At 35.9% G+C, this 27,547-nt stretch overlaps 1 protein-coding gene and 1 pseudogene across 1 annotated transcript; both read left to right on the top strand.

Moving 5' to 3' along the window:
* Positions 1 to 73: 73 nt before the first annotated feature.
* On the top strand, positions 74 to 26,993 carry OTOP1 (otopetrin 1; the record flags this gene model as incomplete). The annotated part of the gene is made up of 5 exons (XM_074231592.1): positions 74 to 214; positions 5,180 to 5,238; positions 12,901 to 13,031; positions 15,198 to 16,126; positions 26,352 to 26,993. Coding segments are annotated over 5 exons (1,431 nt in total), but the record flags the coding sequence as incomplete, so codon positions are not given.
* LOC141516405 (mapk-regulated corepressor-interacting protein 1-like) lies at positions 16,535 to 17,157 on the top strand (annotated as a pseudogene).
* Positions 26,994 to 27,547: the final 554 nt, after the last annotated feature.

Here is a 27,547-nt window from a genome sequence, read left to right as displayed (position 1 = left end):
CTTTCAAGACCAATACTCTTGTTTATTGATAAATGATTCTTAAATGTTTGCTGCCCATTAACCTTTTGTTCTTTCAGGAAGCATTACCCTTTTTGCCGCCATCACCATTATTCTAGGTTGCTTTAAAGTTGGATACTTTGTTGGATTTGCAGAGTGTTTATCAGCCACAGAAGGAGTCTTTCCAGTTGCCCATTCAATACATACTCTCTCACAGGTAAAATTAGCTTTCTTTTTTCGTATTAAGCTGATTATTCAACAAGTATTCCACATCTCTTTGCTAATTTCTTACTGTGTACAGAGAACTATAGTAGGAGACACTGAATTTAGGGAAGACCTGACCTTATGGTGAGATCTCTTGGATTACAGTCTAACCCAATGGTTCTCAATCTTTGCTCCCAGGATTGTATTATTCTTTGTAAAAAAAGAATTGGGGCACCCTGTGGTAGATTCAGGAGTCTTGTTAAATCATAGATTATTGTAGTTATAAATTCCTTTTATCACCTGGCAAATATAGTCCAAGTTCCTGGTACACCTTTTGAACACCACAGATCTACCATGGCTAGGAAAATACAACCAAAGTGTGTCTTATTTGTGATACAAAGCATTATGTGATAAATGCCCAAAGGAGTGTAAAACAAAAGGATATAGTTGTAAAACAAAGTAGTTTATCCTGTGTTTTATACTCACTCATTTGAGTTCATATTGAAGAGGTAACAGCCAGGAAGTAAAGGCATTTTGCATTCTCATGCTTCTATTATCACTGATTCATTAGTTTAGTCAAATCAGGTAAATCTGACTCTTTGTGACCACATTTGAGTATGGCAAAACATTTTGGAGTGATTTGTCATTTCTTTTTTCAACTCATTTTATAGATGAGGAAAGTGAGGCACAAAGACTTTCCCAGGGTCATACATCTAGTATCTAAGATCTGATCTGGAAAGAATCTACCTGACTTCAGCCCTGGTACTCAATAAATATAATATGTAATATATTATGTTAATATATACTATATTATAATATATAATACATACAGAATATATTATCTATAATAAATATGTAACACATGGATAATTATTCAAAATTATAATAATTTACTTTTGCTTAAAATCAATCATTTTGTCATCTATTTTTGTGTCATTAATCTGGGTAAATTTATTTTTTGATAGTTTCACATGCATTATGCCTTTTATCTTATCTGACAACAAATTTATCAGACCATTTTTGATTTCACTCGATTACTTTTGAGGAAAACTCATTTTAATGACACATTTCCAATCTTATGTAGCTAAGTGAAAAAAATTAAACTTCCTTGATATGCCACCTCATAATTTCAAATGAAAACATGGTTTCTTCTTAAAAACATAATTATTATAGGTGTGTGTAAAAGAGAGAGCAATAACTCAAAATAAAAATCATCATACAAATCTTATATTTTTATAATTTAATTCTTGGCTTTAAAAATTCTGGGACATAAAATAGTATTTGACTAAGATGGTAACAAAAAGAAAGTTATAAATGATCATTTTTCCATGTTAAATATAGAGATTGATGATCTTTGAATTAGATTACATTCTCTCAGTAACAGAGGTATTTTATTTCTAAAATACATGCAGTTCTGAAATTACTTAATAATAATAAAATTCAATAACCGTAATGGAAAGAATACTAAATATGATGTCAGACATTAATGTGCTGTTGGTGTAGTTGTGAACTAATCCAACCATAGTTTCAACTATGCACAAAGGACTAAAAACTATGCATACCCTGTGATTCAACAATACCACATTAGGTCTACCATATTTCCCCAAGTATAAGATGCTCCCACGTATAAGACACACCTTAATTTGGGACCTGAACTTTGAAAAAAAAAGGTATTACATAAAGTTATTGAACTTCTTTTATTCATCATAAAATTCATACAACTCCTCATCCGTGTCAAAACTTCCCATCCATGAGCTTGTCCCCATCTGTGTCTAATGATAAATCACTGTCTCAAGAGAGGCTTTGACTGCTCTCCTGCCCATGCTCTGGTCTGTGGTTGACCACCAGCAGTCCCCAGGCAAGTCTGGTGTGTGGACGTATGATTAGTCCATTCTGTTTCATGAACCTGAAGCACCACTTGTATCCTCTTTTGAAATCAGTCACTTCTTTTTCATCAGCAATTCTTGCCTCCTGCTGAACCATCTCTGTGGACACAGGAATTCCATTGGCCCTTTGCTCTTCAACCCATCTATCTCTTCAATTCCTTCTCTAACTCAAGCCATTTGGCTGTCTTGCCACTCCTGACCTTCTGCTGTGCATCTCTTCTTCCTGTAGACAGTCTTGGATTGTTTTCTCAGTTGGAGGAGGACCAAAGTGACATTCAGCAGCATGATTTCCATTCCCTTTTGCAAATTGGATCACTTTGAACTTGCTGTATGAAAATCTTTTCTGAACCATTTCTGGGCAGAATGTGGCAAAACATAACCTAATATACTGGTAACAAATACAAAACAACGAGTGCAAAGACAAGCATGAAAAAGTGGGAAATGCAAGTAAAAAAATCTTTTAGAAACTAATTTTTTTTTGGAAAAGGGTGTGTCTTATGCATGGGGAAATATGGTATATCCCAAAGAGATCATAAAAAAAGGGAAAAGACCCAAATGTTCAAAAATATTCATAGCATCACTTTTTGGGTTGTCAAAGAACTGGAAACTGAGGGGATACCTATCAATTAGGGGATGACTAAACAAGTTGTGGTATATATCAATGTAGTGGATACTATTGTTCTATAAGAAATGATGGGGGGCAGCTAGGTGGCGCAGCCCTGGAGTCAGGAGTACCTGAGTTCAAATCTGAACTCAGACACTTAATTATTACCTAGCTGTGTGGCCTTGGGCAAGCCACTTAACTCCATTGCCTTGCAAAAACTAAAAAAAAAAATGATGAGCAGATGAATTTCAGAAAAACCTGGAAATTGTTGCATAAACTGATGCTGATTGAAGTAAGCAGAACCAGGAGAACACTGTACAGAGTAACAACATTAGGTGATGATCAGCTATGATGATCACAGTTCAGTGACCAAAGACAATTCTAAAAGACTTGTGATAGAAAATGCGATCCATATCCAGAGAAAAAACTATGGAGTCTAAATGAAGATCAAAACATACTATTTTCATTTTTTTAAAAAATTGTGTTTTGTTTTTTCTTTCTTGTGATTTTCCCCTTTTGTTCTGATTCTTCTTTCACAACATGACTAAAATGGAAATAAGTTTAATATGATTGTACCTGTATAACTTTATCATATTACTTGCTATCTTGGTGGTGGGACAAATGGGTGGGAGAGAGAAAATTTTACAATACTGAATATTGAAAAATATCTTTACATATAATTGGAAAAAAAAGAAAAACAAAAAAGAAAAACTCATTTGGCCCTACAAAGAAAAAAAATTGTAATGTCAGAGGAACTGTATTCAAATCCAAGTTCTGCTACTTGTTAACTGTGTGACCTTGGGCAAGTCCCTTACTTCTTCAGGTTTCATTTCCCTCATCTTTGAAAATGGACAGGTTGTACTAGATAGTTTTTAAGGTGCTTTTCAGCTCTAAATCCTATGATCATGGGAATCTATAGAAGATAAAAAAAATGTAAAGTATAGTAAGAATGATAACTTTTATCAGCTCTGCTACTGACTTGTTGTATGACCCTCAGCAGATCAACTTTTCCACTCTGTTTCCTCATATGCAAAATGATGGTGTTGGATTAGATTTTCTGTAAGGTCCCTTCTAGCTATGACAATCTATGTCAGAATTTTCAAAATGTCAGAATATTTCAAAAAATATTTCCCCCAAAAGTGAATTTATAGTTATTTAATGCAAACTCCACTATAGAGATTGAAACTCCAATGGACCGGACATGTTTGAATGCCAAATATACACTTGCCAAAAAGATTATTTATGAAGAACTCACATGGGGCAAGCACTCACATGGTGGACAGAAAAAGCGATACAAGGAGACTTTCTAAGAACTTCAAAACTGATTTTGCAAAATGGGAGACATTGATACAGGACTGCCTAGTGTGACATACCCTCATAAGAGAAGGTGTACTTGGTGAGCAAAGCAGAATTGAAGTAGTCCAAAATAAATGCAAAATGCTCAGTCTGATCAGCCATAATTAGACACATTGGAACTTGTCTTTAACATAGTAATGTCATTTGGGTCCTCGTTGAGAACTAAGGACACCGTTGAATCAACCATCCAATTTTTCCTGAATTTCACTTGAACATTAGAGCAATTTTGGATTTTATGAACACTAAACTATGTGCATTGTTTAGGATAGATTTCTCATTAGAATTATCCTTTCTCAGTTTCAGTCCTTTTTGCTATTGCCTATCTGTATGTGCTCATGTATTTAAAGTTAGTAACAGCTTTCAAACTGATACTATTAAAAATCTTAATAGCATTTTATTTTTTCCAATTACATGTAAAGATAATTTTCAGCATTAATTTTTGTTAAATTTTGATTTCCAATTTTTTCTACCTCTTTCCCTTTCCTTTCCTTTCTTCTCCCCCAAACAGCAAGCAATCTGGTATAGGTTTTACATGCACAATCATGTTAAACATATTTTAATATTAGTCATGTTATGAAAGAAGAATCAGAACAAAAGAGAAAATCCACAAAAAAGAAAAAACAAATTTAAAAAGTGATAATGGTATTCGTTAATTTGCATTCAGATTCCATAGCTCTTTCTCTGGATGTGGTTAGCTTTTTTACATCACAAGTGTTTGAAAATTGTCTTTGATCGTTATATTGCTGAGAAGAGTTAAATAATCATAGTTGATAGTCATACAATGTTGCAGTTACTGTGCAATATGTTCTACTCTTCTACTCTCTTCACTCAGAAATATTAGTCCATGTAATCATGCCAAATTTTTCTGAAGTCCACCAGCTTATCATTTCTTATAGACTTGAATATTCTATTACATTTATATACTACAACTTGTTTGGTCATTCCCCAAGTGAACGAGCATCCCTTCAGTTTCTAATTCTCTGCCACCACGAAAAGGGATGCTATGAATATTCTTGTAGGATCTCTTTAGGATACAGACCCAGTGTTATAACCCTTTGTGCAAAGTTCCAAATTGCTCTCCAGAATGATTGGATCTCAAGTGATACTTTTTTCTGCATTTATTTCCATCCAGGTATATTTCCTTTGGGGGCATGCAAAGGATATTATCCAGTCTTTCAAAACATTTGAAAGGTAAAACAAAAGAATAATTGCTTCAAACACTGATTATAATATTCTTTTAGAAGTATTTTTATTAAATGACACAAATATTGTTATTCCTCTTGAGAGAAATTTTTAAATTTAAATTTTATTTTTTCCAAAATTATGTAAAGATAGTTTTCAACATTCATTTTTTGTAAGATTTTGAATTCCACATTAATCTAGCTCCCTCTTTTCCCTTTTCCCTCCCCTTGACAAATAATCTGAAATAGATAATACATGCAAAATCATGTTACACATATTTCCATATTCATCATATTATGAAAGGAGAATTAAAACAAAAGGGAAAAACATGAGAAAAAAAGATACAAATTTTAAAAAGTGGAAAAAGTATGCTTTCATTCACATTCAGACTACATAGTTCTTTCTCTGAATGTGACTGGTAATTTCCATCACAGGTTCAAGGGGGATTTTTAAAAGAGGTCCAGAAAAACACAGATTGTTTATGTTATTGATTTTTTGGTTACTTTTTTTGGGTAATAATATGATTCTACATTTTTCCACACCTTTCATATCTTCTCTTCCTTCATATGTTTTGAGAATCAATCCTTTATCTCTCTCTTCATATATATATATATATGTATATATATATACATATATATATATATACACACACATCACACTTAGTCTACTCAAATTATTTTTCTTTTCTGGAACTCTATTTTTAGAATCAAATAATTCATCATCTTTGTTGGTGAAATTACTAGGTTATAAAACTCTTTATAGATATTTTCCATCTTTTGTTTGTTTGTGGTAATTTACCTAGTTTCAGATTTAATTCCCTTGGGATGTCTTGCTTAACTACATCTCTTGCCAAATATTCTTTAAACCAACTCTTCTTCAGTTGCTTCTGATTATTTTGTGGAGTACCACTGCTCTTAATCTTCTATCTTTTCTTTTCTTTTCTTTTCTTTTCTTTTCTTTTCTTTTCTTTTCTTTTCTTTTCTTTTCTTTTCTTTTCTTTTCTTTCCTTTCCTTTCCTTTCCTTTCCTTTCCTTTCCTTTCCTTTCCTTTCCTTTCCTTTCCTTTCCTTTCCTTTCCTTTCCTTTCCTTTCCTTTCCTTTCCTTTCCTTTCCTTTCCTTTCCTTTCCTTTCCTTTTTTCTTTTTTTCTTTTCTTTTCTTTTCTTTTCTTTTCTTTTCTTTTCTTTACTTTTCTTTTCTTTTCTTTTCTTTTCTTTTCTTTTCTTTTCTTTTCTTTTCTTTTCTTTTCTTTTCTTTTCTTTTCTTTTCTTTTCTTTTCTTTTCTTTTCTTTTCTTTTCTTTTCTTTTCTTTTCTTTTCTTTTCTTTTCTTTTCTTTTCTTTTCTTTTCTTTTCTTTTCTTTTCTTTTCTTTTCTTTTCTTTTCTTTTCTTTTTTGCAAGGCAATAGGGTTAAGTGGTTTGCCCAAGGCCACGCAGCTAGGTAATTATTAAGTGTCTGAGACCAGATTTGAATTCAAGTACTCCTGACTCCAGGGCCCACACTCTATCCACTGCGCCACCTAGCTGCCCCAATCTTCTACATTTTCTATAAAATTTTACAGTCACTGTTATTCTTCCTAAATGAGGTTCAAAGGGGCAGCTAGGTAGTACAGTGGATAGAATATCAGCCCTGGAGTTAGAAGGACCTGAGTTCAAATTTGGCCTCAGACACTTAATAATTACCTAGTTATGTGACCTTAGGCAAGTCACTTAACCCCATTGCCTTGTTATAAAAACTAAATGAGGTTCAAGACCACTTAAAATAATTGGTCCTAACTAACCATGTAGAAAAACCCAAGCGAATGTAGAAGGTTTACTTTTTAGGTTATGAAATATAGTTTTATGGATAATTTATAGGATTCATCTATCCCTGAATAGTTTATAACTCAGATACTACAAACAGACAATGAACTAGGTTCAATATTGTTCAGAAGGAGGATAGCAAGCTGAATTGCCTTTAGGCAACTGTAATTGAATTGTTAACAACATAATGATAAAATACTTAGTAGACTTGATGGTTATTTATAGAGGATTTATTTAGGACTGGGACTAGAGTTGTTCAGGATTAGAATGTAAGGAATATTGACAAGATTATTGTAATATTAAGAACACATTTTTTAGGGGGGCAGAACTGAGTCTATCATACCCAGGCTAAAAATGCAGGAGCTACTCATGGGCCCAATACCACTGCTGACCAGCACAGGAGCTTTGAGCTGCTCCATTTTAAATGTACTGGTTGGTCCCTTCTTAGGCAGCCTGGCATCTCCATACTCCTGGTACTTTGCCATATTGTAGTTGGACTTAGTAAGGATACCCAATTGACTTTATCCCTATTACAATTCAGAATTCTTAAATTCAAGTTGATCCAGCAGTCTCAATCTTGCTAGGAATAGAGATTATGGGCATGTATCACTGCTCCAAGTAATGTTACAAAGATTAGATTAAGTTTTATAAAGGATAATTGTGTAATATGAATATAAACATTTATTTCTAATGATATTGTATGGTCCTGTAGCTCCAAAGCATCCCTCATATTATTATGGGGAGGGGGGAAATTTTTTCATAGGAATAGAGAATAAATTCTCTTGGAAAGATCTTAGGAAGAAGCCTAAGATCAAATGATAGACTTTAGACAATTACTTCATTTGTCAGATTAGGAGACTGAGATTTATGTTTTTGCCTATCATCATGAGGGTTGGAAATAATAGCACAAAGATTTGAACCTTTTTCGTTTAGCTCTAAACTGAGGGTTTTGCCCACACTATCATAATAAGGCTCAGTTTTGTCAAAATAAGCCATTTCTACACTTCAAGTTGTTGATTTGGACAAAATGACTGGTTCATTAGAACAATTTTGCTCAATTCAAAGGAAAGCAAGGAATTGGATAGTTGGCAAGTGATTTGTTGGAGATCTGGGACTTTAGGGTGTCTGTGGAAAAGCAAACCTCTGCTATTGACAAAGGTGTTGTGGACTAAAATGGTAAAAGATTTTTTCCTCTAGTTGTATATATTTATCTCTACCAGAAGTCAGTCTGGACTGAAGGTTTTTTCTCCCCCTCAAGTGACCCACAATAGTTTCAATTCAGGTCATTTCATTCCAGTACAATTCAAATGAATTTAAATCAGCATTTATCAAATATCTAAATGTGTAAAGGACTAATGAGCATAGAAAGTTTAGATTATTCATGATCTGTCTTCATGAATTTTATAATTTGGTATAGGATATGATGCAAACATAAGTCTCTCTATAATAAAGAATAATACATGAGAATTATATTAGACTGAAATAAAATGAAGTCTTATGAAGTCTGAATCAGACTGTGGCACCACAGTACTGGAATCTTAAAGAACAATTTAAATCCAGTCTCTGACACTTATGAGTATTGTGATCTTGGGCAAGTCACTTAACCTCTATTTGTCTCATTTTTCTCCATTGTAAAAAAGAGATAATGATACTTATCACCAGGATCAAATGAGGTATTTGTAGTATTATATAAATGCTAATTATTATTAGTTATTACTGTCATTAAAGACTGAATGGGGTAGGGAAGGAATGTCAGGGAAAGTTTCCTGGGAAATGTGATATTGGATATGGGCTTTAAAGGATGGAAGGAAATTAAACAGGCAAAAAGGGAAAAGGAGATCATTCCAGACATATCAAACAGCAGGAGAGTAGGAAAAGAAATCTATCAATATCTATGTCATCTTCTTCTAACTCTGTCTTTATCTCTATCTGTCATCCTTAACTATATAGCAACACATACATATATCTATTCATTTGTATATATACAAAGATTCATATTCCAAGTTGTAGTCAGTATTAATAGATGACCAGCCTAAAGTCATACAGGCCTTGGTTCAAGGCTTACCTTTGGGGGCAGCTAGGTGGTGTAGTGGATAGAATACTGGATCTGGAGGCAGGAGGACCTGAATTCAAATGCGACTTCAGACACTTAATAATTACCAAGCTGTGTGCCCTCGGGCAAGTTGCTAGATCCCATTGCTTTGAATAAATAAAATTTAAAAAAAAGACAAATTAATTCTTAAATTAGGAATTAAATAAGTAAAAATTTTAAAAAAGTTGTCCCTAGGCAACTCTTTGATTATAATTTACAGATATGCATTCTATATTTGGAATTTTCCAAATTGATGAAATACAAATGCTTGTAAGACACACATTCACATACATACACATATCAATTCACCAGCATTATGGTTTCAGCCTATGATTTTGTTTCTCATTGCTTCCGATTTACAGTAACCCAGTGTTTATGGTCAGAAAAGAGACTACCCCCTTTCCCAAACTATTGTTCACCTAGATTTTTTTTTGTAGCAATGGCTAGTTTTTCTGTCCAGCTAGTGTCCTCTGTAAACTATGTCTCTGATCCTAGTGTAAAAGAAGAGCAAGTTGAGGTTCCAGTGTAGCAGGGAACTTCACTAGGGCACTTATGTAGCATTTCACAGTTTACAAAATCCTTTCATCACAATAATCTTTTGAGGTGGTTAGCACAAGTATTTTTAGAGCTTGAGAAAAGTGAGGCTCAGAGAAGCTAACTGACTTGTTCATTACTATATGACTGGTAAATACTGGAATGAGGATCAGAGTCTTCTTATGATCCTGGACTCTTTCTGCTGCACCCCACAATAATAACTCACAATTATGTAACCCTTTCTATACATTATCATCTAGAACCTAATCATTCTAGTAGAAAAAGAGCATTTAGCTCTTCTTTTCAGAATATGCTTGTAGTCATGTATCACTGTTGGAAAAAAGAAGACAAAAGAATAGATGTTTTCCTAAAAGGACTTCTGATAGAAAAAGGAAATGTTCTGTACTAAGGATTCCCATCTGTAGCTAGGGACCTGACTTCATTCTCTTGTGGTTGGGTCTTAACTTCTGTCCCAGTTTGGAAAGGAAACAAGGAAATATAAGTTGAAACCAGAATTGTATGGAAGGGAGTTCTTTATTGTAGTCTGGAGTAATCAGTGTCAAGAAACAATAAAGGTAGTTTGGCGAAATTTCCCATCCCAGAGAGGTTTCCAAATCAAACCAACATGGGGAACAAAGCCAATTTAGCTCCTAAGGGCAATAACCGGTGACAAAGGAAGGGCAGAAATTAACTTATTGTGCTTAGACTCAATTGAACAAGGAAGTAGGAACAAAAGAAAAAAAGTGGAGCCATATATATTGTTAGCAAATGAAAGACAGTCTGAATCAAATTGTGTTTGTTCATTGCTCTACACAATATCTCAAAGACATTTCACTACATTGATAAAATTTACAAACGCTGGACAGATGTCAATAGCAAACCAATTTTACACAGATGTTGATTCAGAAATATTTATTTTTCCTTACTGCTGGGAAATTCTACCCTTGACAAAGATAAACATTGTATTCAAGTGACAAAATACTGTTCCTTCAATTAGCACTGGACAGCTCCAGGGGTTTTTCATCGTAGTTGCAGTGGGTTTTAGTGCTATCTCTGCCTCTGTCTGACTTTGGACAAGTCACTTTTGGACTTCATTTTCTTCATCTATAAAATGAAGATACTGGATTGGATGATATTTAAAGTTCTGTTCAACTTTAACATCATATGCATGTATATATATACATATATATACATATATATATATATATTTAAACACATACATATATGTGTGGGACAAATGCCACTTAAATACATTTCGGAGATCTCTCAAGGTATGAAGGGAAGGCTTTATTCATTTCTCGAGAAACGGACCACAATTAATTACAGGTATTGAGGCCCAAGCCAAAGGCCCAAGAATCACATTTATCTTAACTCAATTCCCCACCCCCCACTGACCCACCCTCATTAATGAAGAGTGTGGTCTTACAATCTAAACATGAAAACTACCCTAGGGAAAGGGGCATAGAATTCAAAGAAAACAAACTAATCTAGGGGAAAAGAGCATAAAATTCAAACTGAAACAAGATTATCTCTTTAGTCCTAGGAATTGAATGATTCTCCAGACATCAACAGATAAGATGAAGTCAGTTAACTCTTCAACAATATCCCAGAAGTTTTCTTTGTCAAGGGAGGAGGGGCACATAGTTAACCAGATTCAATCTATAATATTTTCCTGAAGAAATCTCAAAACTTTATCCCACACATATACATATACACATTCTATTTCCATCTTCTACATTTACTTCTACTTATTACATTTTATATGTGTAAGATAAGATTCCTTTCAGTTCTATTTCAATTTGATGAACCTTAGTTAACCTGGTAGAAAAAAGCATGAGGGTAATTTGGGGATGTTTTCATCATGCATCTGTTTTGAACTTTAAAGGAGGAGGACTTCAGTGTGTGGAAATTAGAGTGGAGGGGAAATAGCATTCTAGATATGATTTAGCAAAGGAACTGAGGTGGGAGATGGCAGAATAAGAGTAAAGGACAGGGGGCAGCTAGGTGATACAGTGGATAGAGCACCGGCCCTGGAGTCAGGAGGACCTGAGCTCAAATCCGGCCTCAGACACTTAATAAATACCTAGCTTTGTGTCCTTGAGCAATCCACTTAACCCCACTGCCTTGAAAAAAACAAACAAACAAAAAGAGTAAAGGATAGTTTGGTTTGACTAGAATGCTGATTATATAGAGAAGAATAGTATACAGGGAGGACAGATATTTTTTAAGTAGGTAACAAAACCTTGAATACTAGAGTAAGAAGACATCCTGTTTGTATAGTAAAGAAGACATCCTGTTTGTATAGTACACATATCCCCTTTGTATAGTAGTGGGGAGGGGGTAGATTGGAGGAGCAGTCTGGAGAAAACCTGGAGTCAAGATGATCATCAGTTAGGAGACTGTTTTAAAGACCTAGATGAGAAAAGTGGAGAGTTCATTTTAGGTGGATTCTAGTGGGAATGAATGGAGGGGGCACATTGATAGGTATTACAGGAATAGAAATGATCAGTAGTGACATTAGAGGAAAACTTGTTCCTTAGAATAGAGGAGAATCAAAGTCAGATGGCAAGGGGAGGAATAAGGGGGTATTTTGAAAAATATTATAGTTATTATTTATGACTTTTTCCTAAAAATTTGGAAGAGAAGGGGAGGAGAGGGAAAAAGATAAAATGCAATCAAGGGAATTATTTTTGGATAGGGGATTTCTAGGAAAAGAATAAATGGAAAATAAAGGGAAAAGAAAAGGGGAAAGATAGAGCAAATTCACAGAATTGAAGGGAGGGTACAGGATTGAGAATATGGATGGACTTGAACAAGGAGTTAAAGTCTTCCTCTGAGTCTACATGAAAGGAGAAATTGATGGATAAAGACCCTGAGAAGATTAGAAAATTGAGGCTTTAATGTGTGTGCTTCCATGTTCTAAGATTCTTTTCAACTGTAAGATTCTATGTTCTTATTTTTAAAGGTCCTTCCAGCTTTAACTGCCTGTCTATAACTACCTCTAGTTCCAGTTTTTGGAATGCTGTAAATTGTTAGTTTAGCACATGGCCAACTTTTGCTTATGAAATTAGGATAAAAATCCTGGATTCTGTGTTTTGAGAGGAGTCTGTGGTCCTTCCCTTAAAGAGAATGATTGATTGATTGTTCCTGCCATGGCTCTATTCACTAGGTTCTCTGTTCATTGGATTTTCTTTGATAATCCCTATCTCTGAGCTACTTATCAAGCAAATGGCAATATTTTCTAGGTTCGGCTTGATCCATTCTGTATTCACAAATTTGCTCCTCTGGGCTAATGGTGTCCTGAATGAGTCAAAGCACCAACTCAATGAGCATAAGGAAAGGCTAATGACTCTTGGCTTTGGAAACATAACAATAGGTAAGATTTGGTGGTGAATGTTTTGCTATCTGGCATTGCCTTATATGTGTGTGTTGCCTCAGTTTCCTCCTCATTAAAATGTGGATAATAATAGTACCCATGAAAGGTACTATTGTCATGAGGATAAAATGAGATATGATTAATAAAAAGATTAGCACAGTAGTTGCTTAATAAATAATGACTTCTTCCCTCTTCCTCACTTCACTGTCCACATGACTATGGTGAATTGAATTTGTCTTCTTCCTTTAACTCTTGTTATTGACAATCTTTCTAAGATGTATGATTTTGCTTCCTTTCATTATTAAATAGAGTTCCCTGAAGTTAAATAAAGTTTTATTAATGACTGAAGATTTTGTAGGCTCCATTCTTCATTGTTCAATATTACATACACAGGTATAAGAGGTATAAGACACTGGCATTTGAGTTAAGTATATATATATATATATATATATATATGTATATATGTATATATATATGTGTGTGTGTGTATGTGTGTGTGTGTGTATGCATGTGTATTATATATGTATATGTGAATGTATATATATTCTGGCCAGACCCAACCTAGGCAAGACCAGTGATTCAGGCTTAGTGCTTAAAATGGAATTAAGTACTCCTGGCCCCCAAAACTTATAAAAAGAAACTTTACTGGTAGCAAGAAATTATAAAAATACAGATTCTAAAGCTAAAAAGTATTATGATTTAGATAAAATGCTTCTTTTTTTCTGCCTTCATAGTTAGACCAGGGATCAATCATGTTAGGGTATTATTCTCTGTAGGGTAATAAGAGATCCAGTAAAACCTCTGACTCAAACTCCTCTTAGAAGGTTCTCCATGCCTCAGATCCCTTAAAGGTCCAATCTAGTCTACTTAAAACACATGTGTCTCCTACTATAGCATATTTGTTCATTTTCTTTTAAATTAAATTTATATTATCTATTTCTCTTAAAAGTGTATGTGCCAATTAATTAAAGGTATAATAGGAAAAACTCCAGACTTAGGATCAAAACAGCTAGATTCCTAGGGGAAGTCATTCTCTGAGCCTCAGTTTGATAATTGGTGAAATGCAAAAAAAAAAATTTACTTTTGTTATCTATCCTGCAGAGTTTTCAATGAGAATCAAAGGAGGCAGTAATCATAAATGTATGGTATTTTTTTACATTCTTTAAAAATCTTCTTTGAGAACATCTATGCAGGAGCCTCTTGATTAATGTAAATAAATATTTGAACCAATAATAAAGCTATAGTGAAAATTTTAGATCCAATGGAAATTGTTCCCTATACCTAGAATGCTCCTCTCCCTCATTTCTGCCTGATGACATCCTACATATTGTCTTTCAAGGCATTTCTAGCTCCTTTGTGAAGTTGCCCTAGATTTCTTTCTTTTCTTCCCTCTTAGTAGTAGCTTCTTTTTAGGGACTTACATACTAACTATACTAACATAACTGCATCTTAAACTTCTCATTGCATTTCACATTCTGGTTGTTATAGTTATTTCTTTCTATGTCTTAACCTCTTATTAGATTATGAACTTCTTGAGGGCAAGGTTGGTCCCTTCCTGACTATATATGATAAGTGCTTCAAGAAAGATCAGAATGGGGTAAACTAGGTGGTGCAGTGGATAGAGCACCTGCCCCAATGTCAGGAAGATTGGAGTTCAAATCCAGCCTCAGACATTTAATAATTGCCTAGCTGTGTGGCCTTGGGCAAGTCACTTAACCCCACTGCCTTAAATTAAAAAAAAAGATCAGAATATAAGGACATTAAGGGATCAAGTTCTATAAATTGTTATAATGCATTTCTTAAATCCACAAGGCAAAGAAAATAGATAGTATGAAAATTTTATTTCAAAGTAAAATTATAATATCATCTTACAATTATTTGCACAGTGCATTATAGTAAAATTATTTTTAAAAAGTTTTGTCAGTTGTCATGCTTAGTCCTTCTAGTCTTCCAGGAGTAAATTGGATTTAAACACAGATTGGTTTGCCTGGAAGAAAATGAAATTTTAATTCATTGCCTAGAGTAGATGCTTAATAATTGTTCCTGAAGAGAATGAAACTTTGGACGAAGTAGATTCTGAACCATTATTGATATTGAAGAATTTGTGTTTTTGTCTCTCTGACTGAAATGATTTTTCATCCCAATGTAATCTGTCTTTTTTTTTAGTCTTAGATGACCACACACCTGACTGTAATTGTACATCTACTGCCCTCTGCTCCATAATCTCACAAGGAATCTATTATCTCTATCCTTTCAACATAGAGTATCATATATTGGCCTCTACAATGTTCTATGTCCTGTGGAAAAACATTGGACGCAAAGTTGAAAATCACCAGCATCCAAAAATCCAATTTAAGTTCCATGGTGTGATGATGGGCACAATTGTTGGTCTAACAGTGCTGGTCACCACTATTGCCATTGTTGTAGTCTACTTGATTCAGATTGGGCGTTCAAAGACAAAGAGCGAGTCTGCACTCATCATGTTTTATGTATATGCTACAGCCTCTTTGATGGTGATGGTCATAGCTGGCATTGTAGGAGTTTGGATTTATAGAACAGAAGAGACATCATTAGATGAGTCCAAAAATCCTGCCCGGAAGCTTGACTCAGACCTCTTAATAGGAACTGCATCTGGGTCCTGGCTTATTTCTTGGGGATCCATCTTGGCCATTATCTGTGCTGAGAAACACCCTACATACACATGGTACAACCTGCCTTATTCTATCCTGGTGATTCTGGAGAAATATATTCAAAACCTCTTCATAATTGAATCCATACACCGCAAACCCAAGAAATATAATGAGGACATTAGGACTCTTAGGGTCATGGCCATATGCAATAGGAATCCTACTCCACTCACTCATTCATGTCAAAAGAACTGTGGTATGGCAGGAGATACTGCTTCTAATGGCAGAGAATTATCATACATGCTCAATGGAAGTACTTACTTGAGAGAAGACTATATGACAGATAGTAGAGAACAGAACCAAGAAAATAGCCCAGTTACAGACTGCAATCCAAATTCCTTGCCAGGTAACACCAAGAGAAAAATCCTGAAGAATATTGCAGCCTTTTTATTCCTCTGCAACATTTCGGTAAGACACACTAAATATTATGTATAACCTATGTCAAATTACTTACCTTCTAATATGGGGGGGAGAGAGAATTTAGAACTCAAAATTAAAAAAAAAAGAACGTTAAAATTGTTTTTCATATAAGTGGAAAACAAAATATTAAATAAAAAGATATACTAGGAGGATTCCCTACCCTTTGACCTAGATGCATATGCCAGTCATGTTGTATGCTCCCCATTGGGGGAGAGGGGACCCCCACCCTGGGACGAGATAGCCATGTCACGACACCAGAGATTTAGGTGGAGGAGCAGGAGTGGGAGTGGGACTGCCCTACCGCAGCCAGGTGTGTGGAAAGGAGTGGATCCGCCTTTGCGCCTGGCTCTCTCCTCCCCCCGCCAGTTGCCCCTCTAGAACTTCCCAGCAGCATATTGAAGCCAAGAAGGAGACCCAGGCATTTGAGTTGAGTGATTGGACCAGCCACTCCCAAGCTATGACCAGTTCCCCTGTCTCTAGAGTTGTCTACAATGTCAAAAGAAATAGTAGCCCCAGGTCTCCAAGCAACAGCAGTGAGATCTTCACTCTGGCCCATGAGGAGAATGTTTGATTCATTTATGAAGCATGGCAGTGTGTGGAACGAGACCTCCAGAACCAGATGTCTGGCAGTGAGCGTGGCCTGGTGGAGGAGTATGTGGAAAAGGTCCCTAGTCCCAACCTGAAGACTTTCAAACCTTTTGACTTGAGTGACCTGAAACACCGGAACACACAAGATGCCAAGAAGTCCTAAGGGCAATGGCCTGGTTGCTCCCTTCCTCCCCATGGCCTCTGGAAGATTGAAAGTTGCAGATTTTATGTTGGTTTTTCTCCCTCTCCTTTGGGCCCATCTCCCTGGCAGGGCAAGTAAAGAATCATACTCATGTTGAGCTGAGTACCTGAAAGGATGGACTTGATTGGCACTCAAGGCCCTCCCTCCCCTTTTTCTTTAGGGAGGTTCTAAGTTACTGTGACTTAGGGGACTTGGCTCCTATCACCCCCCCCCCAATCCTCTCTTCCTATTCTCTAAACCTATGTGTCTCTGGGGTTGCCTAGCTCTGTCTGCCTTCCAAATAGCCTCGAGCTCTCACTTTCCCTCTTTGGTTTTTAGATGCCAAGGTAGCTGAGCATGGCAGCCCTCCCCGTCCCTTCTTATACTTCTGAGTTAAGTTGGAAGGAGCGAGGACATCTGGGAGGATCTGGAACCAGTGGGGGGTGGTGGATCAAATTGGTTCTCTAAGGTGGTGTGAAGAAAGGGTAGCTCTATCCTCCCACAAGCTGGTTCCACTGTAGACATCTGCTACTGTCTCTGTCTTGGGCAAGTTGGGAAGTCTCCATTCTTCCTTTCCCAGATGTCCAACTAAGGCCCTTTCCTCATTTTTCAAACCCTATTGGTCCCAGCTTCCTCATGCCTGGGTAGCCCTCTAAGACCCATTCCCTACAGGGTTATCAAGCAGCCATACCAAGTCTCTCTCTTAGACCAGCAGTCTCTCTCCCTTAGGAGTCCCATTTCCTGAGTTTCAGTGGCTGCTTTGTTCCCTGGTCTATCCTATTCCCAGCAGGTAGTTTTACTGAGAGAGGGTTACCAGTAGTTCCCTTTTTTCTTTCTGTTACAATTCAAGAGCTGAGTTGTTTGCCATTACTCTCTAGCCTGAGGAGCTGTAAATAAAGATGGGGTTAGGTATTTGGGAAAAAAAGATATACTAGGTATTATCTTTAAAGAGTAAGTAGCATAAACAAAAGCAGAATTTTATGGAGTCATAGAATGATAGAATCTTAGAGATGAAGCAGGCTTATTCTGGTAAATATTCAACCACCATCTCTTTGAAAAAACAAATGTCTGCAGAATATATTTCAAATTTAACCTGCATAAATAACATTTTCTTCTTTACTTTCTTTAGTCTAGACAAGTAACAAAGCAATAAATCTCATTCTGATAATTTAACTTTAATCTCTGAAATATAAAGTCTCACATTTAAAATTTAACAATCAGTTTTCTCCAACTGGAAGGGATCTCAGTGGTCAACTAGTTTCATCTCTGTCTGGAGTAGGAACTCCCTTTATAACATCTCCAATATCTTTCAGTCTTTATTGAAATACAGTGATACTGTGGACACAAAAAGGACACAAAAAGAGGCAAAAGATACTCCCTGCTCTCAAGAAGCTTCTAATCTAATATATTTATACAAAGCAACATATGTAAGACTTCAGCTTCACCATGGAAGGAAAGGGCCACAAGACCTAAAGGTCTGTAAGAAGGGTTGTTGGCAAGTCCCTAGCACCTTCATATAGGAAAACTGAAATCCTGAATGGCAATGGGGACTTGCCTAAAGTTATATAGTTGACTAGATCCAACACGCAAATCCAGTCAAGCAAAACAAATCCATGAGAGACCATGTCCTAAAAGATGTATCTTCCTTCATACTTTGAGTCTATCAATTCTCTGTCATGAGGTGTATGGCATTCTTCATTATGGGTCTTCTGAATATGCTATTTGTTTGTCATTGCTTTGATCAGAATTTTCAAGATTTTCAAAGATGGTTTTTCTTTACAATGTTGTTGACATTGTATAAAGAGAGAGATTATCCTCTGGCTTGGTTCATTCACTTTGCAACAGTTCAGACTTTCTAAGATTCTCTAAAATCATCTCTTTCATAATTTCTTATAATACAATAATATTTCACTATATGCATATAAAGCAATTTTTTAGCCTTTTCTTATTAAATGGGCATTCCTTAGTCTCTAATTCTTTTCATTTCTTTTTTTCCTTTTAATCCCTTTGTATTTAATGCTTTCTGAGGTAGTATTTTAATCCAGGTCTTCCTGACTCAATCTAGTACTCTATCCAGTATACAACTTTATTGTTTCTTATGACCTTCTAGAGCACTAACTGCCCCTACCAAGTCAATCTGGTGTGATTTTCCATATATTTATTAATATCTCAATTAGACTCCTTGAGAGTAGAATGGTTGTTTTGCTTGTGACTATTCTCCTGCTACCATCCCCCCACTTTTGCCCTTCATATTTTTTCCCTTAGCCCTTCATGTTTTTTCCCTTAGCCCTGACCATTCTTTATCTCTTTTGTGTTACCCTGTTGCTTTAGATGTATTCCTTCTTTCCTTCCTTTCTTTTTTTAAGGTTTTTTGCAAGGCAGTGGGGTTAAATAGCTTGCCCAAGGCCTCACAGCTAGGTAATTATTAAGTGTCTGAGGCTGAATTTGAACTCAGGTACCCCTGACTCCAGGGCTGGTACTCTATCCACCTACATACCCCTAGATGTATTTCTATACCCAATTTATTATCTTTGTCAAGTCAACAAATATTAAGTGCTTACTATAATCCAGATAGTGTGCTTAAGTGATGGGAATACAAGAAAGAAAGTACCAACCGTCAAAAATCTTTCATCCTAATTGGAGAAGAAAGTACATAAAAGGGAGTTGCAATGTAAAGGAAGGTTGCAATGTAGAAGGAAGGGGAGTTAAAGGTACTATTGTAAGGGAATGTTGATGAAATACAAAAATCTGAAGAGTTGGAAGAGGAGTTGGGAGAGATATGATGGCTAGCTGGCCTAGACCATTCCTCAAATTGAAATTTCTTAAGGAACCCATTAGTGGGAAAGGAGGCAGCAGGGAAGAAGAATCTTCCAGCATAAGAGAGCAGCTGAGTCATTATGGTGAAGTTCCAAGAATCAGAAGTGGAACCAGGAGAGGAATTATGGGGTATGTGTTCAACCATTCTTTGTTAGATTTATAAGAGTGAGGTTCACCTGATGCCTACTCCTCCCATTCCTTTCTCCATGGTTACATCCCAGTTAAAAGAAACAGTAAGTTTTAACTCCTTCTTCCTCCCTTCTATTTCTCCTTTTATAACCTCCAAAGACCTTTATTCTTCTTATTTACTTCCTTCAATACCAGTGTTACCTTTACTCAGGTACTAGATTATTTGGAAGGGCTTCAATTCTTTTTAAACAGTGACCACTATGGCACCTTCCTTTGCTAAACCTATAATTCCATGATTGTTCCCACTCAAAGACTCTGTGATTTTGGGGTTCAATATTTTCAACAGTTCAGACTTTCTAGGATTCTCCAAAATTGAAGTGAGGTAGAAATGATATGAGGTAGGTATGAGGTAATGACTTGCCCGTGAGGATGAATTTCCAATCACTTGAGTAACAGAGATTGGACTCATTGGGATTATCATAAGGGGGGGATTGTACTTGATGTAGAAGTTGGATTAGAGGACCACTAAAGTCCCTTCTGACACTGAAATTTCATGATTTTGTGATTCTTAAGTCTATATTTTCCAGTTTGATCCAACTCTATCTAGCTGAGAATTCAGTTTGCTTTTTAATCTGGATCTCTTTTTAATTTAAATTCATATCCTATTTCATCCCCTCTTCATTATCTCTGGCCTGTTGCTCTTCAGCACCTGGCTCCTTTTGTTCTCCTGCCTAGCAGGTTTACAATTAAACAAGACACTAGAAAGGTTCTCAACAAATGCTCATCTAATTGAATTCTCTAAACCACTTGACCAGCCAACAAATAGTAGAGGCTTCCTGTTGGGGGAGAGAACAGCAATCAGCACATCAATATATTACTTGATGTATTTTCCAACAAACTCCTTTTAGTTTTCTTTTTCCTGAATTTTGCTTTATTAATCAAGTCAAAGACTAAAAAAAATTCCTTTTAATAGAAAGAAAACTTCAGCAAGGAGTTAGAAATTGAATAATTGAATAGGGTCTTGGACAATACATCATAGAGTTATATTTAATTTATTTATCAATCTCAATAGTATTTTATTTTTCTAATTACATATAAAGATAGTTTTCAACATTTATTTATTTATTAATTTTCTTTTTATATATTTTTTAATTTTTGTACAAATGATTTTTTATACATTTCTAAAATATTTTTAAGAGTAAGCATAATACCCCCCCCAAAATATAGACTTTCATGAGAAATAAAGTAAAGGAAAAGAAGAAATAAAAATTAAAATTTTTTTTTAAAAATGTGCTTCAGTCTGTGTTCTAACACCATCAGCTCTGTCATGAGTGGATCACATTCTTTATGATAAGTCCATCACAAAAGCCACTTCCATATATTTCCACCATTGCCATTGCTGATCGCAACTCCCTCCATTCATACCTCTCCACTGTTATATACTATATTTATTTTCTCTCTTGTTTCACTCTGTCCCTCTTCCTAAAAGGGTAGCTTAGTGGTGGAGCAGACTGATCACCAGCCCTGGGGCCAAGAGGCCCCAAGCCCACATACCTAAGACCCAGCAACCACCTGGCCCCATGGTCCTGGACAGGCCATCCAATCCCAGCCCCTTGCAAGAAGTAAAAAAGAAAATATGTTATATCTGACCACTCTCCCCCATGGTTCACTCTTCTCCATCACTCACATCCTCCCCTTCCCCCTGTCCCCCTTCTCTCTTTTTTACTCTAGATGTCTATACCTCATTGAGTATATATGCTGTTTCCTCTCCGAGCCACCTCTGATGAGAGTCAAAGTTCCCTCATTCCCCCTCACCTTCCCCACTTCCATATCATTGCAATAGCTCATTGTAATTAAAAAAATTATTATATGAAATATCTTAGCCTATTCCACCTCTTTCTCTTACTCCCATTACATTTCCATTTTAGCCATTGACTCCATTCTTACAGTATATTTTAGCTTCAAATTCAGCTCTCTCCTGTGCTTCATCTGTAAAAGCTCTTTCTACCTGCTCTATTAAATGAGAAGTTTCTTATGAGTATTATCAGTATCATTTTCTATGCAGGAATATATGCAGTTCATCATCATTAAGTCCCTCATATTTTCCCCTTCCCCTCCATTCTCTATGCTTCACCTGAGTCCTGTATTTTAAGATCAAACTTTCTGTTCAGCTCTGGTCTTTTCAACAGGAACAATTGAAAGCCCATCTTTTCCCCTGGAAGAGGATGTTCAGTTTTTCTGGGTAGTTGTTCTCGGTTGCATTTTGAGCTCTTTTGTCTTCCAGAATATTATATTCCAAGCCTTATGAGCCCTTAATGTAGCTGCTGCTAAGTCCTGTGTGATCCTGACTGCAGCGCCATGATATTTGAATTGTGTCCTTCTGGTTGCTTGTAATACTTTCTCTTTGACTTGGGAGTTCTGGAGCTTGACTATAATATTCCTGGGGGTTGTTTTTTTTTGAATCCCTTTCCAGGGGAGATCGGTGGATTCTTTCAATTTCTATTTTGCCCTCTGTGTCTAGGATATCTGGGCAGTTTTCCTGTAGGAATTCTTTAAAAATGAGGTCAAGGCTCTTTTCCTGATCATGACTTTCAGGTATCCCAATAATTTTTAAATTGTCTTTCCTAAATCTGTTTTCCAGATCAGTTGTTTTTTCAATGAGATGTTTCACATTTTATTCTAATTTTTCATTCTTTTTGTGCTGAAGTATTGTGTCTTGATTTCTCATAAAGTCAACAGCTTCCTTTAGCTCCATTCTATATCAGAAGGATTTGCTTTCTTCAGAGAGCTTTCTTATCTCCTTTTCCATCTGGCCAATTTTGCTTTTTTAAAGCATTCTTCTCCTCAATAACTTTTTGAACTGTTTTATCCATTTGACCTATGCTGGTTTTTAACATGTTATTTTCTTCAGCATTTTTTTGGATCTCCTTGACTAAGCTGCTGACTTCTTTTTCATGTTTTTCCTGCATCTCTCTCATTTCTTTTCCCGATTTTTCTTCTATCTCCCTTACTTGATTTTCAAAATCTTTTTTGAGCTCTGTCATAGCCTGAGCCCAATTTCTGTTTTTCTTGGACTCTTTAGATGCAGAAGCTTGTACTTCCTCATCTTCAGATTGAGTATTTTGATCCTTCTTGGGATCAGACAATGTATTTCTCAATAGTGTTCATCTTTTTTTCTCTGTTTACTCATTTCCCCAGCCTGTGCCTGGTCTTGGGGTGCTTCCTGAGCTTTTGAGTATTATTGGGACCCCCCACAAGGATCTCAGTGTGTGAAGTTCTGTCTTCCCTCCTGGTCTGTGAATGACCAAAAGCCCACTCCTGTGCCATGGGGCTGAGGTGGGGAGGGGGCTGTTCTATGGGGGTCCTAGACTGTGATCAGGATCTGAATGTGATTAGAGCCCCAGAGTCCTGTTACAGGTACAGAGGACAGACCTCAGAAGTCTCTCTCTCCACTCCCCTACTTTTGGTAGGCTGAGCACTCAAGGCTCAATTGCTTGAGGGCTCCTGCTTACCACCTGCTCCCATTTCCTGGTTCTGGGCTGCCGGGCTACTTTGCTCACTTGAGTGCTCTGAGGGCTGACTGCATGGGCTTGCTCTGGCAGAAGTCTCCCCAATGATCTTCCAAGTTGCACCCGGTGCTCCCCGGGGTGTCGGTCAAGAAACTGCACCAGTTGCCATGAGCCGCAGCTCCCAGGAACCCTGGGGCTGCCTCTGGGAGGCTGAAGTTCCTTCACTCTGGCAGGCTGCCCCTCTAACGCCATGGAGTGGAACCTTTCCACTATTTTCCAGGTTACCTTGGGCTGGAGAACTGCCTCACTGGATCCTTTTGTGGGTTCTGTCTCTCAAAAATTTAGTTAGAATCATGATTTTATGATTTTTGAAATATTATGGAGAGAACACCTAGGAGAGGCTCTTTTCCTGTCGCCATTTTGGCTCTGCCTCCCTCAGTTCCAACATTTATTTTTGTACGATTTTGATTTCCAAATTTTTCTTCCTTCCTTCCTCCCTTTCTTCTAACCCTCCCCCAGAGAACAATCTGCTATAGGTTATATACATGCACAATCATATTAAACATATTTCTATTTTAGTCACATCATAGAGATATAATTGGAAGATACATTAGAGGTCATCTAGTTCAGTCTCATGATTTTACAGTTGAGGAAACTAGATCCAGGAATGATAACTTGTTTAATTTTTAATAGCTTGTAAAATATTATACCTGGAATTTGAATCCAGATTTCTTAATTCCATAGTCAATGCCCTTTCCCTATATCATGCTATGGTGATGAGGAAATTGAAAATAAACATTTCCTTTTATCCCATTCATTTAAATTCAAATTTTATCCCATTCATTTCCATTAGATTAAATATATATATCTGAGGTCAATCTACCACATACAGTATTTGGCTAGAAAATAGAGCATCATTAAAAGACAGAGAAATTACCTCTCTTATCTTTTGGGAAAATGATATTTATAGAGAAAAAGTCTTGTGTTACAGTGAGTATTGTGGATGGTGCATTGGTTTTAAACTCTGAAAATCTGGATTCAAGGCAATTTACTGTGTACCTTAACCATTTTAAGGCATCAGGTTCATTTATAGAATTGGAAAATAAACATTTGCATTGCCTAAATATTTAAGACCAAAAATCATTCTCCTACGGATAAATTGTCAAAGAATAGGAAGAGCTGGGCTGTAATTCCTGCCCCTTGGAAGGCTGAGGCTGGTAGTTTACTTGAGCTAGGTAGCTCTGATATAAAAGTGGGTTAAAACCATTAGTCTTGCATTAAATCACTCATAAATATGGTGAGTCCCAGAAGTGTGGGGAGCAGGGGACCAGGTTGCCTAAGGAAGAGAGAACTGAGTCAGGTTGGAAATAGAGAAGGCCAAAGCTTCTGTAATGATCAATAGTGGGATTCAGGGTTTAAGTGGCAGCTGCATGTCCCACCTTGATGAGATTGGGAGATCTAGTCTCCAAAACAAATAAACAAAAAAAAGATATGAAGTTTTCTGTAGAATAGTTATAGACTATTAGCAACCATATGAAAGAAAGCTCCAGATAATGAAATAAATTAAATAACTGTGAAGCTTTCTTTCACACCCAAGAAATTGGCAAAAATGACAGAAGATAGGAATAATCAATATTGGAGGACTTATGGAAAGACAGGCATAATATATATATATATATATATATATATATATATATATATATCCCAAAGTGATCAAAGAAAGAGGAAAAGGATCTAGATATACAAAAATATGTTTAGCAATATTATTTGTGCCAGCTCAAACCTAGAAACAAAGGGGATGCCAACCTATTAAATGATGGCTAAACAAATAATGATATATGAATTTAATTGAATATTATTGGATTGTAAGAAATGATAGGATAGTTATAGAATTTACTGGAAATAAGCAGAACTAAGAGAATAATTTACAATAATAACATTATAAAGAAAAACAACTTTAAAGACTTTAAAACTTTGATCAATGCAATGAAAAAACCATTTGTTGGAAGAACAAAGAAGCATACGACCTACTCTTTACCAAATTGGCTTAAAAATGTAAAATGAACCATGTATTTTTGAATATAGCTAGTGTAGTGATTTGTTTTGCTGGACCATACATATTTATTACAAGGGTCTTATTTTTATTTTATTATTTATTGTTTAATTTGGGAAGGGGAAATAGGAGACAGAGACAGATAATGTTATTTTTTTAAATAAGAATAAAAAAGGAAAGATAGTTATACTAGTACTCTCTTAGTGGAACTTGAAATTGATCTAACAGTTCTTTTTTTAACTTTTAAAAATTACTTTTATTTAAGGCAATAGGGTTAAGTGACTTGCCCAGGGTCTTATGGTTTGGCAATTATTAAGTGTCTGAGGTCAAATTTGAACTCAGGTCTTCCCCACTCCAGGGCTGGTGCTATATCCACTGCACCAACTAACCTCCCTGAGTCTGACAGCTCTTGAAAGTAATATGGAATTATGAGAAGAAAGTAACTAAAATGTCCATACCCTCTGACTCAGAGATGCAACAACTAAGCAAATACCCTGAGGAGGCCAGTGACAAAAAGAAAGGCTCCATATGCCACAAAATAATTGTAATGGTGCTTGTAGTATTAGTGACTCGGGAATTCAATGACATCCTGTTGGGGGATATCATCCATACTTCTCAGGGAATTGTGAAGTGAGCCCTGAGACTATTTCAGAGTAATGGTGAGTAAAAGTAGAGGTAACATGGGATCCCAAGACATTGAGTTGAACAGGAATAGCATCACAGGTGACTTTTTTTTTATTACTTCATTCGATTTTCCTCCTATTGTTTCTTTTGTTCCTTATGACAACTGTCTCTGAAGTCAAGACCTCAAACTGTCGAATTTTGTGGGGGTGGGGATTCCTATTCAGGTATGATTAGGAAACATGGAACCCAAGCTTCTCAGGAGATAAGCTGCAAAGGCCAATTGATGATAATTAGCTCTTTTCCCTTCTACAGCTTTGGATCCCACCTGCCTTTGGATGCCGGCCTGAATATGACAATGGATTAGAAGAAATTGTTTTTGGATTTGAACCTTGGATTATTGTGGTTAACCTTGCAATGCCCTTTTCTATTTTCTACCGGATGCATTCAGCTGCCTCTCTATTTGAGGTCTATTGTAAGACATAGACTCCTCGGTACCCATGAATGGATGGAGGAACAAACAAATCTGAAAATTCATTCTCCTATCATCTGAAAACCACCAGGTCCTGCAAATATTATATTAGCAAACAAAGGGACAGTAAATAGATTGTGTTATTGCCTTTCTGATTTTTATATGCAATCATTGTGCTTATTACATTTTTAGGGAAATGTTTTATTCTCAATTAGTATTCATATTTTTGATAAAACTACATAACAAAGTTGAATTTTAAAAAAAATTAATGAAATCATATCAAATTTTTCTGGTTCAATTTCCTTTTGAAATAATTCCATTAAATAGTATGTGCCTTGTAATTGGAGGATATATTACTAGTTTGGAAAGTCTTAAGTCTAATTTTTGGACAGATATACTGTTTTCTGTAATTTTCCTAGGGTGACTTGTATACACATAGATACTGGTAATATAGTATTTTTTATTGATAGAATTTTGTGCATATCTTTACTCATGGACATTCTTTTTTTATATACTTTTAAAATTTCTATTTCTATGTTGTAATAAAGTTAGTTCTTTTCTATAAGTTGGCTTATTTTTCCCCCCAAATCAATTTGATTCAACTGAACAAGTGATTCAAGAAGGAAAGAAACAGGTACTTATTTTTTTATTTTTTAAAAATTTATTTATTTATTGTTATTTTGTGCAAATAATGTTTTTTATACATTACTAAAATATGCTTGTTTAAGAGTAAACATAATGCCCCCTCCCCCAAGAAAATATAGACCTGCATAAGTGATAAAGTAAAGGGAAGGGGAGAGAAAAAGTAAAATTAATATTAAAAAAATAATAAAAATAATTGTAGGTATGGCCAGGTGGTGTAGCAGACAGAGCACTGGCCCTGGAGCCAGGAGAACCTGAGTCCAAATCCAGCTCCAGACACCCAACAATCACCTAGCTGTGTGACCCCATGCAAGCCACCCCAACCCCATTGCCCTACAAAAACCAAAAAAAAAGACCCAAAATAAAATAAAATAGTAATAATAATAGTAGGGGTGGC

This window comes from Macrotis lagotis, chromosome 3, assembly GCF_037893015.1.
Source record: "Macrotis lagotis isolate mMagLag1 chromosome 3, bilby.v1.9.chrom.fasta, whole genome shotgun sequence".
In the NCBI taxonomy this organism is placed as follows: domain Eukaryota; kingdom Metazoa; phylum Chordata; class Mammalia; order Peramelemorphia; family Peramelidae; genus Macrotis; species Macrotis lagotis.
This window is presented reverse-complemented; position numbering and strand designations above follow the sequence as displayed.